This window comes from Nyctibius grandis, chromosome 7 (assembly GCF_013368605.1).
Source record: "Nyctibius grandis isolate bNycGra1 chromosome 7, bNycGra1.pri, whole genome shotgun sequence".
NCBI lineage: Eukaryota > Metazoa > Chordata > Aves > Nyctibiiformes > Nyctibiidae > Nyctibius > Nyctibius grandis.
The window spans coordinates 33,543,068-33,559,334 of NC_090664.1; the positions used below are offsets into that span (position 1 = coordinate 33,543,068).

Here is a 16,267-nt window from a genome sequence, read left to right on the forward strand (position 1 = left end):
AGATGAAGATGGGATTCCCACTGCAGATTTCATGTTTACCTTCTACCAGTAGATCAACCAACAATGACTCTTAAAAAACCAGGCAGATATTGTTTCACTGTGCCCCTGACCTACAGCATACAACGTTCCAGACCTACTCTAATACAATGAATAGGAGGGCTTATCACCATGAGTCATCTAACTAGTGCCATGAGGCCATTTGTTGACTTAAAGTTGTAAAGATCATTATGCTATATATCAGTCAAAAATCACTGAGCTGGGAAGTGCATGCAATAACTCAGGTAATAACTTAATATGAGGTCACAAGAATTACATCTACTGAGTAAAACCATAATTTTCTGTAGCCCTACTGTGCTATTTCTCTTCGATAATACAGAAGCACAGCTGCTTTACATCACCTGCAGTATTGTTACTACAAAGCAGTATTTTCCATTGTGCACCCATTAGGAACACCAAGCAATGAATTACACTTTCACTTAGGTAATAGCTCTCTCTTGGCAAACTGCTGGTCTTCCCTGTACTTTTTTCTTAGCAGGTGCTTCAGTTTTCCATAGATAAAAGTTTTGTGAAGATTTAGCCCCTCCAGCCTGACAGCTTCAGAAGGGGAGGCCTCAGAAAACCTCCCAACCTCAGATACTCTGTCCAGTCTGGGGCATAAAGGTGGACTCGCATTTCTTCCTTAAAGACCCTTTATGGTTTTTAATTTTTGTTTCTCTTCTTCGCTCCTACCACACAGTGAGATATGGATGGAAGAGGCCTGAAACTTTGAAGACTTTTGAAGATGTTTTGTGGTCAATAATTAGGCATCTCTCCTCCCCGCTCTATACTGGCGCTCAAATGCATTACGTTTTCTCCCACAAGTCACAAAACAAACTTATTCAGTAAGCATGCTGAACTGCTCTTTAAAAATTTAAGTTAAAGAAATTCATTAAGCAAATCCTGAGCTCTTTGTAATTTTATAATGCAAGACAGCATTTATGTGGTATTTTTCCACATTGCTATCCATATGCGGCATTAAGGCAATAGCCTTCAACACTGGAGTAAATGGAAAATTATATGGGCAACTGTCAAACTGAACATGTAGAGACAGTCTCTGACCTGAACACTTTTAAATGTGAAACACAAATAGGTACAAATACATATTCATTACAAGATGTAAATATATAAATTAAAAAAAAAAGAAAAATAATATAGTTGCTTAATCAGAAATACTGTGGCCAGCAGGACTAGGGAAGTGATCGTCCCCCCGTACTCAGCACTGGTGAGGCCGCACCTCGAATACTGTGTTCAGTTTTGGGCCCCTCACTACAAGAAAGACATTGAGGTGCTGGAGCGAGTCCAAAGAAGGGCAACAAAGCTGGTGAAGGGTCTAGAGCACAAGTCTGATGAGGAGCAGCTGAGGGAACTGGGGTTGTTTAGCCTGGAGAAAAGGAGGCTCAGGGGAGACCTTATCGCTCTCTACAACTGCCTGAAAGGAGGCTGTAGCAAGGTGGGTGTTAGTCTCTTTTCCCAAGTAACAAGCGATAGGACAAGAGGAAATGGCCTCAAGTTCTGTCAGGAGAGGTTTAGATTGGATATCAGGAAAAATTTCTTCACTGAAAGGGTTGTCAAACACTGGAACAGGCTGCCCAGGGAAGTGGTGGAGTCACCATCCCTGCAGGTATTTAAAAGACGTGTACATGTGGTGCTTAGGGACATGGTTTAGTGGTGGACTTGGCAGTGCTAGGTTAACGGTTGGACTTGATGATCTTAAAGGTCTTTTCCAACCAAAACGATTCTAGGACTCTAATAATGGCATTTAAATGGCAAATTACAAAAATACCTACAAAACATGCCTGGTTTGCATGATGCTCTGAAACATCATCTAGGCATACAGGAAATGAAACGTTACCATATACTAGAACACTAGAATAGAGTTTTATTACTAACAGTAAATCAAATTAAGCAGAGTAAAGAAGTGGCAATATTTCCAAGGGTGGAAAATTAAAACCAAGTACAAAACAGTTTTCATTATTAGGACGGGGAAGAAATAATTTTACTGCCCAAGAGAGGAACACAGTAAGCAAGTTAACCTCACAAGCAAGGTAGCAATAAAACCAGGGGATATTTGTCTACATACATACCCAAAAAGCAAATCTTTGCCATGCTGGATATAAGCAATATTATTACTCAGAAATCAAACAAGATAACTACAGAATCGTAAATCAAGTTGTTTCCAGAATTAGAATCTACCGCACAGTTCAGTATTTAGCCTAGATGAATGTATGATATTACAGGAAATTAGGGGAATGAAATATCTGAGATAAAAGTTAAGGTCAGTGAACTTTTCCTCTGGCTGCAGTAGATTTAATAACACTTCAGGTCTGATGCTGAAACATCTCTGAACAGCTCATAATGAGAGTTACAGTAAAAGAATAAAGTACAACTACACTAACACAAAAAAATCATTTGCTAATCTGTATTCTACTAAATTAGGTTTAAATGAGAAAATAGCGTGTAAATGACTTCCAGACTCCATGCTGTCTCAGATATCACACAGTATCCAACAGTAATATGGTGGTCTGAACCACTCATATATATGCGATCAGAAAATTACATAGGTTTAACCCACTCAGGTACATGCATCCAAATCAGTTGTGCTTTTTTCTCTTTTTTTCCGCTTTCTTTTCTGTTTCTCAGGCTCTTCAAAAGTAAATTAAGACTGAGTTAAATTCAGAGTGAAACATCCTGTAAACTACATGCCACTAAATGAAAGCATCAATAAGTTGGTACAATTGACTCAAAGTCAAAAGAACAGTTAGCACAGGCTACTTCTAAATTTTGTTCTAGAAATTCAATAGAGCTGAGCAGCACTGATAAATAAGCCACATTTACCTACTTTCATTCAAACCTATGTAACTTTGATAAATGGTGGAAGACACAAACCCACATCTGCTGTAAAAGCAGAATTACTTTATAAGCTTCGATCGAAGTTTCAGCTAAACCTACCCCAGTCATTAACATTAACTATGATTTTTCTTATGCAGCTTTACTGGGGGATTTTTTTTTTGTACTTTTCCTTCCATTTTTTGTTTCAACCAAGCTAGTGCTTGTTTCAGCAGTCACATATTCCATATTTATATCCTGCATTTTCCTACTTCTCTTAGTCTTTTTTCTTTGTAGCTTTGTTTTCCTTTGAGCTTCATTCTGCTGCTGTCACAACAGTAACAATACCCTTCCCTATACACAGACAGTTACAAAATTCCCTCAGCATGACCACTGCTTAACATTTCAGCCTAGAAGTTCCCCCTAATTAACATCACACAGCATCCCCATTAGGGGCACAGCACAGGAATGTTATTTTCTCTCACTGCTTTACCCAAAGAGCCATCAGAAATGTTAACCAATTTACTTACAGTAGTTTTAATTTACAAATAACTAGACTTCTGCCTGAATTTGCCTTGCATTAATGGAAAATCAGAAAATAAGGAACAAGTAAAGGTCAAAACCTGCCTGGTTTCTCTATTATGAAAGACTTTGGAAAGAAATGTCCTCCAGCAGACCTCTGGCTCATGATGCCACACATGCATTTTTTGATTAGGGCAACACGACTCCTCAGATAACTGAAATTAGAAGTTGATCTCATCTTCAGTGGTATTTGTCCTTGTTCTAATTGCCCCAGTCTGAAGTATAGGGCTAGAGCCCTCAGTCAGCCAACAGAGATCAAGAAAAATCTGCTTAACACTGTTCCATTCTTACTGTTTTTCTGCCTCAAACTTATCAGATAGATAACTTCAAGAGCTTATACAAGCATTTATTTTTTTATTTTTTTATTTTTTTATTTTTTTTTTTTCCATGCATGTAGCCAAGATCAGCCACGGCTGCATTACAGAACCCAGCATGTCCAAGATGGATGAGATGCTAAGAGGAAAGCAACACCTTCCCCAGGTCCTGCTAGCGAAGTCCACAGCTGTAGCGTTACTGTCAAATAACAGGGGTCTGGCACAACATCACTGAGATTACCTTCTGAAAGTTACATTTCTAATACAGCCTTCCTTACTTTTCTGGCCCTAATATTTGTTTCTGACAAAATCAAAACAAACAACAGAAAAGCCAAAGCCTAACTAGATACAGATTTTTCCCGTTCCCATCTTACACATCTTGTATGTGTGACTTCTACAGGATATAAAATATGCAAGACTGTATTTCTACTAATAGAAATTACATTTCTATTAGCAGATTTGGATTACATTTACCAAAAAAAACCCACAACCAACCAACCTATAAGCTGAGTTTAACCACACCTAACCAAGACAAAACCCTCTCATTAGCCTAATACTCTTTGGATCTAGTCCCAAACTGGATGAGTACTTAGAAATACAACGGATGCATATAGTCCCATCAAAATCAGTGAGACACCACATACTTAAGAAAATATATATGAATTGATAACTTCAAGAGCTTTTCTAGACAAGAGCTTTGTTCCACTAATACTGAAGTACCAGAATTTTAACTGGCTTCAACCACAGTGCTGCAGTCATTGCTAAAAGGAAAACTTCTCCAATGACAGTGTGAAAAGTATTTTCATTTAAGTGTGCCTCTATAATTGAAAAAAAAAAAAATCAAGTGGAAAAACCTGTGTTCTTGCTCCTAATGAATACTTATTTATCATGAGCTCACACAGCAAACTATTTATGAAGGAAAGCACGTTACACTGTATTTGACAGTTATAATGCTATAAACTTTCATCTAGACCAAGCTCACATTAAAAAAGGCTTTTAAGTGTCACTAAAAAGGCGCAAGAAAGCTGTATCTGCTATTTTCTTATTAAGTCAGTACCATGTGAACTAAAAACCTGAAGAACAATAAACATATTTGAAACACAGGCTGTTACGCCTTGAACTCGGCATTACAAATATTGAAAGCTGCACTCGTAACCCTCTGCACACCTCGTTATCATGGCACAGCTGTGGGGACAGACAGCTCACAGATAAAATATATATCATTATTAATAAATGTGTCAGATCATTCAATAATTATTACTCAAACAAAGCAGTACAGAAGAACTGCTGAAATTCCGTCATAAATTGGCCACCCACGGTTTTCCCTCCTTTGCGAAAGAGCCCCCTTTAAAACGCAGAACCTTGGGATGGAAATCCACAGCACTCTAAAGGTTTTAACTTCAGGGTGTCAATCACATGCAAAATTGATTTTTTTTTGCCCAGTCCACCCCTAAACGGGCTCATGGTACAGACAGCCACAGCATATGGACGGCTGCAGGAATATAGGCAGGAGCGATGGACAAGGGGGCTGCAGCTGCTGTGACTGCGATGGCCACGAAGCCACACACCTCCCACGCAGGGCTACGCTGTGGACCTTGTGAGGGTTGATGGTCTGGTACCTCCCTGGCTCATCCCACCTCGGGAATTACACCGAGATAATCAGCACAGTTTTAAAAGGTCCCTCAAAAGACGTAACAATCTTATCTCTTTCGTCACTGCCAGGTTCAGCTGAGTCTGAATCAGTGGTGTGATGGTAAATTGTTTATTATTTGTCTACCAAGGCTCATTTTTAGTACCTTCTACCAGAGGAAGCCCAGGTAGAGAAGGCACATCCAGCAATTTCTGCAAAGGAGCTCGACACAGGCAGGCTCAGATAAAGCAGCCGTCGCTAGGGACCATGAGAGCCTCACAATAAGGGATAAAGGAGCAGAGCAGAAAGCATGACTGGCATCTCTGAGCATGCTAGATAAGAGTCATTACCAAGCCACGCAAGTTAGAGTCCATGGGGAAGGAAAAACAAACAAAAGCTAGTCCCAAACTACATAGCTTCTAAGATGTCTGTATTTTTGCTCCCTTATCTTCTGATTGCTTTCATCAAGAAACGCTTTTCTTCACTTCATGCTGCAGGTATATTGAAAATTACATCTACCTTCATCTTAGGTGCTGCCTGCAGGCAAGAAGCACGACTTACACAGTTCCCTCATCTTCCACAGTGACTTCTCACACCTACCTTAAAACATGCTCTTAAGTACTCATTTGTATTGTAAATCTAACAAGAGCCAAAGCAGAGGCAGAGCTGAAGTCTTTAACAAGAACTCCCACACTAGAGGCTTTGTTTTTGAAGCACCAAAGTTTCTCCCTACTGAGAACATAACCGTATAATTTGAATTCTCAAGCTGTTCACTATGGCAAGGCACAGAAATAAGAAGTGCAATGTAATTACAAAAAAAACCCCCATGTATAATCACTAAATGTGAGTGCATACCTTCCCTGATAGCGGTAAATGGGGTTCCTTCCTCTTCTTGTAATCTAATCACCTTCAATGCCACCAGCTTTCCATTTACCCTGAAAGGGAAAGAGGGGAGAGGAAGGAGAAATAAAAAACAAAATTAAAGCAGAAACAGTATTTCTCATAATAGAACTTGTTTCCTATCATGTACTTCTTCAATTTCTTCCTGTCAATGCCTGTGATTCATTTATAGCATTGTAAGAAACACTTCATAGCTTCCATAATGTCAACTTTATATTTTCACACTCAGATGTAATCCAAGAAATGATCTCAGTTTTTTGTGAGTCAGTCTGTTTCCTTTCTATCACAGCACTAAACTGAAGCTTTGTTAGGAAGTATTACATTGTAAAATACGGTTTTAAAGTATCATCTGTCCTTCATTTGATCAAATTGTTCAAAGAAAAAGGCATGTGATTTTCACCAATCACCCCATTTGCAGTATATCCATATTTATACTGATTGCCTCCTTCCCACTGCATCACATCCATAATTATTGCCCTTAAAAAGCTATGGAACTTTGAGATAGGAAATATTTTTTTAGGTCATTCTGCCGTTTCCCAGCTACTGTTAGATTATAATGATTCTCACTTGTAATATTAAAAAATTTTGTGCTCCATGGGATGAAACTTCATAACAGGTCACTCTAGTTTCTAATCTATTTTGCTGGTTTCACTTCTAGCATTCAGAATTTCACCACACATGAATGACATTCAAGGCCTTGCAAAAAAATCCCGTTGGTTCAGTTTATCTAAATTAAATCTCACGAAAACTGAATGAAAGACAAAAACTGATATCGATTACTCTCCTCAAGAACAAACCCGTACTCCGAAACTTTAACAGCCTCCCCAGGTACGACAAGCGCTGGTGAGGACAGATTACCAAAAAGGCATAATACAGTTGCCAAAATATTAATAATAATATTTCAATTTATTTCTGTAAAAGCAATTTTAGCCTTTACAGCCACAAAGCCTGAGGAAGCACTGGAGCTTTCACACTCCTGTAGGCATGGAGGCAATTCCCTATTGTACTGGGCCCTAGACAGCGTATTCATTTTTCTAAGCAAGATGATACAGACACCTAGCAAGTCTGATGTCATCTTCTCCCTCAGGCTTTTAATTTTTGTAGTTAGAGGACTTCAGTGACACAATGGCTACCATCTTGTTTCTTCTGATTATTCTTCTTTTACAATTGCCAGAATCTCATTAGCCCTATACATAGCATTGCGTAATGACTCTGAGCAACTTAAGAAACCCCGGTTATCAAAAGATGGTTTAGTCATCACCTTCCAGCCATTCATAATACTTCAGACTGGCACCAGTTCAAGTCTCAGGCTGCTAGTCACTGTTGAAAGATAATTATCAGCTTAACCCTACTGGATTATCTGGATTTCTCCTCAGGATTGCCTTACATATATATATATTTTTGTTTAGATTTAAACAGGACTTCTGGCATCAGAAAAAGATATGCCTTGCCCCAAGTAACTTCATGCGTCATGCACAGATAGGAGAATAACCACAATAAAAGCAGAAGTAGAAAGAGTGATGACAGACATGCAGTTCATATACATGTGGAGTTTTCAGTTCCTCTATAAACACACCACCCTGCCTAATCACATGTATATAAATAAGTTAGACACCTGGATAACTTGATTATTTTCCAATACATGAAATAACTGTGCAGGAGGAATTTAAATAAGAAAAGCAAGATCATTTTGCAAATAAAGAACAGGACAGATGCTGTGTGCAAAGAAGACAATGCAGAATACAACAGAAAAAGGCAGATCAAGGAGGTACTAAGGAAATAAGGATGTGGAGTCTCTTGCCAGAGAGACAGGCAAATAGCACGCAGCATTGTGTAGATTATGTTCTTTTTAATCCCAAATTCTACGTTCCACTGATTCATTAAGAGTAATAAATAACATAAACAGCAATAGTAGGGAACTCATTTCAAAGAATTCACAATTAAATACAGTAGGTGGGCTGTGCTATTTAGTTATCACTGCCACTTTGACATTGGCACCTGTCATCATCTTGATAGAGATCATGCTAACTCCTAATACTATTGAAATGTTCAAACTAATCTCAGGTAGTGTTCCTCTGGGATTTCATTCATCCCTTTAGTATTATTTATCTCCACTATATCAATTTATAACTTGCAGAATAAAACTACCTCCTTATTCTCTTTTACTACTCGGCCATTAAAAACTTTTTTTTTCAGCTCATTTTCTATAAACTGGAGCATATAGATCTGGAGATGTGAGAAATGATGAAGTATCATCAAATAAAAGAGACAGGTGTGTATATTCACATCCTTTAACTATTCTCCCACTGATGCAATCTCAGAATGCAGTTAGATGATGCTGCAGAGATGAGCTAAGGGCTGCCTTAGGGTATAGACTTGCTACTGCTAAATCCCTGCCATACACTCCTGCCACTGTCTTGTATTTGCTCTCACTCCTGCTAGACCCCTACAGTGACACTGCTTAGGGAGCTTAAATAGAAGACTGACCTTTCCAAAAGAACTAAATAATATTTTTAAAAATTATAAAGGCATTTTTCACATTTTAAAAGCAAAAACCACTAGAAAATATATGAGAAGAAGAACTGGGAACACCTCTTGAGGCATGGCATCAAGCCAGCTATGTCATGAAATTATGCCCTGAATCTTGTGATGACGTGCCAAAATAATGTGGCAATTTCCTTAGGAATACACTGAAAAAAGAGAGACCTGGAGAAAATTATCTCTGCAACCTATGAGAGCTTGTCTTTGCAGTCTTCAGTAGTGATCAGATAAGGTTAGCAGAATTCCTCTCAGATATTACTTCACATTTGTCTTCCACAACTTTCAGAGCATTCTCAATATTTTCATTATTTTCAAATACAAGTAGAAAAACTGACAGGCAGACAGCCTTTTAGACAGTGAAAAGGCAACGCTGCTGCCCCTTTTGAAGTCTAGGATTCATTAAACCACCTCTCTTGCTCACTGACCAAAGTAAACAACTTCACAGCTTCTCAAAACAATACACTTAACTGGGTCAAGGATTTCACTCATCTTAATCTTATGTCCATCCTGTCAACTGCCTCATTAGTTCCTATTAAGGACAACATTGATTATAAAATTCCTATTTTCTACCTTACAAGCCGTCCTCCTTCCTAAACTAACTCGCTCTCTTTTTCTCTCCCTCATCCAAAAATCTTCAGGGAAAGGACAGAAATCCTGAAGCCTCTCGACTATCACACAAAGCTACTTAACTCGAGGCAAACCACCAGCAGCTGATGGACAGTTTTCCAGTTTATGAAAATTCAGCATTTTAATGTTACATAATCTCCTCTAACAGATTTCTGATTTTATACGCAATATAGGCAAAAGAAAAATTAGTCCAAATTGTTTTATGTGGCATACAAGTCCATATATTATAAAAAATACAAATTTACCAGATATTACAAAAAACACTACTATAACGTGTCATTTTGTCTTTTGTAAAACAGCACATATCAGCATTACCAAAATAAAGACATTTATAAAAATGACCATTTATGAGAAAGTAGAGAAGATTAGAAATTATTTAATTCTTTAATGCATCATTAAGAACATATAATACTGATGAATATAAAGTAACGGATGACTTAATTGGCTTCACTGGGAATAATGCTAACAATGCCACATAGAGAACAAAAGAGTACCATAAAACTGTTTTCTCAAGTTCTGCAGTTATATTTAGATGTGATAAATGTTCTAAATATAACATATTTAAAAGAGTCAGTTAACATAAAATCTGCCACTCTGATTTCAATCTGTTTATTTAATAGAGAGTTTTACCACTGGCTGGAGTTGAGGCTTAGTTCATAACTCAAGAAAGTGCTAAGCATGGGAACATTTCTGCAAAGGAAAACCAGTAGACGGTATTGGGATGATGCTCTTATTTGTGATACACATTTCAAGAAACTAATTTTTATGAAGAAAAGTAACTGTCAATTGTTAAATATTCATCTACACAAAAAGCTCAAAGTTTGATGATGAAACCCTGAGGAATACCTAATTAGATCTGTTCTGTAGTGATATTAATGTCACAAACAGACATCTAAAACCCCAAACAGACCCTGGTGGCCTAATGAAACCAGGCTCTGCCAGAATTTTCCTTTGAAGAAACCTGATAGAGGCAAATTCACTGTAGGTTCAGTCACCTCTGATTATTCTACCAACAAGTAACTAATGCCACATTGAAGGAAACACTTCTTTTAATGATTATCATAAAAGACAGTTCAGTGTAAATATGGCTTATATTATATTTCGCTTACTGAAAAGGACTTACATTTGTAGTTTACAAAATCCACTTACAGGCCTAAAGTGCAAATACTCAAGGGACTAACATGGCCCCTCAACTTCTCTTTTTGACTCCCACCATCTTTTAACCTCCATCCTAAACAAAAGTTACCTTGTTTTAGAAGAAGCCAGTGGATTAAAGATACTTCATAATGGTGATGTTTATTAGGGCTGAAAAACAGAAGATCAAAGAGTCCCAAGAGACATGAAGGATTTAAATTATTAATTAGTGTTGTCACGGGAACTCAGGGATCCTGTTTTTCACTGCACTCAAGGCAGCACTGCTTCAAGTGGCAGCCCTCACTTGAACAGGAGCAGGTGAGGAACATCAGAGCATTTACCTCCAGGTCCCTCCACCCTACATCATTCAGTTCAAACTAATCAGCTGCTCATTTAAGCACAGGGGCTGCACGTGACCCATACCTGCTGGAAACAAATCACTTGGGACAGGCAGCAGGGAGAGTGATGTGCAGCACCAGTCCTCTTCTGTATACCTCACGTCTCTTTGGGCCCCACTGGTGTTCACATAAAGAACTGATTTTCATAGAGAATTTGAAGACAAACATAGTGGTATCTCTTATAAGTGGCCTCTTATAACTCTGCACGCCAACAATCACAGGGGATCTTCTGAGAGTGCCATTCCACGGCTGACTGGAAAATACATTTGGGCATAATGGCATTTAGTTGGCAAATTACTTCAGAGTTTGCTGTACCATTCCAATCATCCATGTATGTCTCAGTGCCAATTACTATCCAATGACGTTTACCACTTCTATTCAATACAACTATGTTCTATCCTAGTTTTTCTACCACATTTTCCTGTGCAATCCTGGGTATGTAATATAACAGATTTTCTTTCCTCAGTTTCGTCCCCAGCCACAAGAGATAATAATGCTAAGTCACCTCTCTAAACTACTTTGTAGGTTGAACCACAGCATATATAGTGTAATGTTCTCTTTATACATACAACTATAGAGGAAAAATCTCCCAATATTTGTTTTAAAGACTGAGAAATTCACTCAGTAAGTGATCAATATAGTCAATGATTCATCTTCTAGTTAGAATCTTAGCAACTTATTTTAGTACTTATACTACTTCAATAATTTTCCACCATTTGGCATTTTAGTTCAATATCTAGTTGTCATTAGTTTTGTATCTAGTTCAACTTGAAGTTATTGTTTTTATTAAAGATTTACAATGCTAGAGATTTACAAACACTTTACAAACCCATGTCATGACTTTAAAATGTATAGTAAAAAGCAGCCTACAAAAATCAGTTAAGCACATCAGTTAAAAAAAAAGAGCAGGGAAAAAAAAGAAGAAAAAAATTGGGAAGATCTAGCAAGTAACCATAAAGTGCCTTTTCATAATCCATGAAAATTTATTCCTTTTCCAGCCATCTGGTATCCCCAGATGAAGAGAGTTTCATTTGTAGATGAACGTTGATTTCACAGAATTTGCAAGAAATGAAAGGTTCAGAAAGTTTAGTTCACTAAAGCATCATGAACCAGAGTGATTTTGAAATATCCAGTCTAAATAAATTGGACAAAACATGAAGCAAATATTATCTGTGAACTGGACTGTTGCAAGTGAAACATATCAGGGAGCATGTGAACAGAACACCTCACATAGGCATGGAGTAAAGCTAGGAGAATGACTAAAAAGCAACAGCATGACAGACAAAGCTATGGCAAGTTCTTCAGGCCATCCGAAGCCTACAGCACTTGCAATAGATGCCCATAAAATAAAAGACAAGACAATGAGAGAGTCATGGAGGTTTCATGTAAAAGAAATTCTGCAACTTAAAAAAAAAAGTCAGAACAGCAATTAGTCCTGTCGGTCATCCTCAGTGAAGGTTTCAGCATCATAAACATAAAAATCAAAATACTTAAGTCACGCTTTTTCTTGCAAGCAGCCATCCACAAACATAGATATGAAATATGATGGTCAGCTCTATATTCATAACGCATACTACAATACATCATGCCAACAACAAATACAGGTAGTTCCCACTGATATTCAAATATTCCCTGCTGCCCCAAGAATAGCGCGGCATGGAAACCGCAGCCGGTGCAGAGTATGGTGTCTGCCCTCCTGAGCACGATTTCTCTCTAAGATCTGCTCTTTATTCCACAAACTCCCTATTGATTTTCAGGTGAACAGTAAAAGGTATTGCCTTTGATGGAGATAAATGTAAAATGCCCTGGCTACCTGAAAAAAATACCTTTCATCTTTGGGTACACGTTGGAATCACCTTGAACACAAAAAATTCAGATTTCAAACAGAAAAAGGAGAGGTACCTCGACTGAAGGACCACTTGGCACCTCTGCAGCCTTTGAGCTGTCATTGACAGCATCAGTTTCAACCATGCTCTGCTCTACTCTACCAATTTCTCATATTAATAGTTAAAAGGGATAGGGACCAGAACTTATTAGGACAAGCATTTTATAAGGGATGAATTGAAATGATGTAATTTTGTGGTAGGGAAATTGGGCAAAAACGTGTTGATTGAGCTCTCTGTTACAAATTCTACACATTTTTGCAATACTTTGAGCACATGTGACTCAGTAAAGGTGCCAAAAAAAGTGAAGGTACACTAAAAATCACATGGACAAGCAAGAAGCAGATCGAGATCACAGTGGTGCAGAAGCAGTGGAGACACCATTGGCTTGCCTCTCAACACACAGACGCACGCTGTGCAAGCAGCAGTCACAGATCACATCTCTTTAACCGAGGTAATCTTTTTTAATTCTTTGCCTTGAAGGGCAATTGAACACAGGGGGAGCAGAGGACGGAAACCATGCCAACTCGTAATATTGCCAAAAGCACAGGTTTTTCCCTTAAGTGCAATATGCAGAGTTCCCAGTGAGAGCACGCAAGGCCTGCACGCTGCTTTGTAAGGGGCTCTGGTTGGCAGCAGCTCCCCTATGCTGTCACCAGCTTCGTCTCCAGACTCTCATAACTCACATCAACATTTATGTGCCACAGATCAAGCCAGATCCCATTGCTGTACATTCACGTAAATTTATAATCAAGCTTTAAGAGGGAAGAAGGTTAATGGCAGCAGGAAGATAGACATGTCGATACACAGACAGACAGCACTTCAGCTCAATCACACAACGAAATTATACAGGAATTCAAAAGGCCCCTATTGCTTTGCACCTATTGCATGGCAAATGTTCAAGGTGTTAGCCAAACACCGAGCCAATGGAACTTGCATCGGTTTTTAAAGTGTTGTCACTAAATTACTAGGTTTACTTCTCCAAAATTTTACATTGGAAAAAAAAAGTAGAAATCACTTCAAAGTGATCTGAATTTCATGCAGTAAGTAGCCTCTCAGGATTTTATACAGCAAAGTAACATGTGAGAATCTAACCTGAATGAAAGTAGAAAATGAACACGCCAAGATGAGTTCCATTATGCACGCCTGATGTGCAACACACGAAATCAAATAGATTTGCCTATTGATGCAACTGTCAGCCAGAAACAAATGGCTCCTTGGTTATTTCTCCAACAAACAAAAAAGCCCAGTCTAAGAGAATACTGCTTCACTTTTCTCAGTAACACAGTCCCGTTCACTCTGCTGCTTCCTTGCCCCAGGGAATCATTTTTATCTGACTACAGAAAGAGAAATCCATCATCCGGTAAGAGGAATTAGCCCACTTCATTTCACTTCCCTAGAATACTACCACAAATACTCGAATAAACAGAAAAGTAATGGGTTTGATAGGCGGGCAAGGGCTTGATACCACTGATCCTGCTCCAAGTTGTAAAAAGGCCAGGCTTGCTCTGAAAGCAAATTACTGGATGCATTACTTTAAATTTTAAGAAAGGAATGGCTGATTTTGTGTCTTTCGAGGCAGGTATGGATCTATTAGTCTTTCCAAATAGTAAGCCAAGATCACAATTTTTTTATTCCATCTTTATGATCAGCAGAGGAAATAATTTTAAAAGCTGCAATATATCTCAAGAAATGCATTAAAAAAAAACCAAACCCCACTACTTGCCACACACAGCTGGTGATAAATATTAAGCATAATAATTCTGAGTACAAAGTGTAATTCAGAAGAGCTCAATTTGATCTTAAATTCTCCATCTTCAACTACAGTTAAGGAAACATCTCAGAAACATTTTGGCAAAATGAGAAAGGCAAGCATTTGGTAGAATTAGGGATTCTCAAACATTTTGACCAAAATGCACTTGTGCAAGTATTACCAGCTTTTCCAAACAGATGTCATGTCTGCATTCTGCCGTATGCCATGAGGGCTTAATCCTTCAGCAGTCCAACTGGGCACATGCCAAAACAAACAGCCCTCTTTTGACCCGTTTTGCTCATTTTTCTTCCCACTGAGCCTGTAGCCAGGGGAACGCAGTGACGCATATCACAGTCTCACCCTACGTACCTACATCAGGTGCTAGGAAAAAAAATGTGTATATATTCATGTATCACTTTAGATAAAGCTATGAACAGTCAGAGCCAATCTGCCAGAAAAGCAGCAGCAAAGTTAGGCTCTCATGGAATGGCCGGAGCCACTGTTGGCCCATCCATTCGCCCCTCCCGTCCATCTGTCTTCCCCAAGAGTATGTTGCAGCAGTGATGCTCTTTCTTCTTTGAGGATACCACCTAGGCTAGAGATTCCTCAGTTTCTCATGGGGAGAGGAGAGGTGACAGGACAACATTACCTCAACCAACAACTCCTTTTGAAATAGCAGATAGCCCCTGCAGTATTTCCCCTGTTCTTAAAGTACAACCTCCTCCCGCTGTGAAGTAATTCCACTGTTTCTCTAGTTCGAGAAACAGAAGTCTGGACTGGAGGTGCTGAATCTGGATGGTGCTGTGTAATATGGGAATTATTCAATTCTCAGCAGGGAAAAAAAAGTAAGCCAAACAAAATTAAGCAGGTGAAGGAATATTACTATAACATTAGAAATATTCTCTGCATATACATTCTTATCCACACTCTAGTTACACACACTTTTTTCAAAATACATTTTAAAGACCTTGCAAAAGATGTTACAGAGCAGCAGAATAAAGTTACATATGATTGTTATAATTCACACTACTTACCCAGAGCTTGCTATTTATAAGGAGAATGCAGAGAGCACAGTAATTTCAATTCATTATTCAACTACCATTAAAATCATTGAAGTATTTCTTACAGATTTGCAGTCAGCTCTACCAAAACAAATGAGTATTTCTAACCAATCTATGTTTTATAACATATTCACAAATCACCACTCAATGAAAGAGGTTCAGGGAAGTGGTTCGCTTTGTTCTTAACTTCCAGTCTGTTACACTGATTGACAGGACATCTAGCAACCCTGTTGCCTTAGTTCAATCATATTGAAAGCCAAGTCATATGGGATAACTATCACCAGATACATGCTGTGATTTTACTAAAGGATTTTAGTAATAAGGTGCAAGCTGAAATCTATACCATTTTCTCACATTACGTAGACCCCAATAAAAAGCTTACATGTGTATAATGTCTGGAACTTATGGTGATGCGTAACTGAACCATTAACAAATCAACGCAACTGCATTTTCTTGAAGAAAGCTGCCAGTGAAAGACAATACATGCACTGGCATAGCAGAAGTGTAAATACTACTTGTACATTTAGAACGTGTTTTTATTTGTATCAGCTGTCATTATGCTCATCAATCTCAAAGCTA

The 16,267-nt window shown here is 38.3% G+C and overlaps 1 protein-coding gene across 3 annotated transcripts in view; it reads right to left on the reverse strand.

Moving 5' to 3' along the window:
• The window catches only part of CDK14 (cyclin dependent kinase 14), a 343,381-nt gene that overhangs the window by 228,213 nt on the left and 98,901 nt on the right, over positions 1–16,267 (reverse strand). For all 3 annotated transcript variants that reach the window (XM_068405279.1, XM_068405281.1, XM_068405280.1), the window contains exon 5: positions 6,247–6,326. In XM_068405279.1, the coding sequence (XP_068261380.1) occupies positions 6,247–6,326 (80 nt within the window). The remainder of the gene's footprint in view (positions 1–6,246; positions 6,327–16,267) is intronic.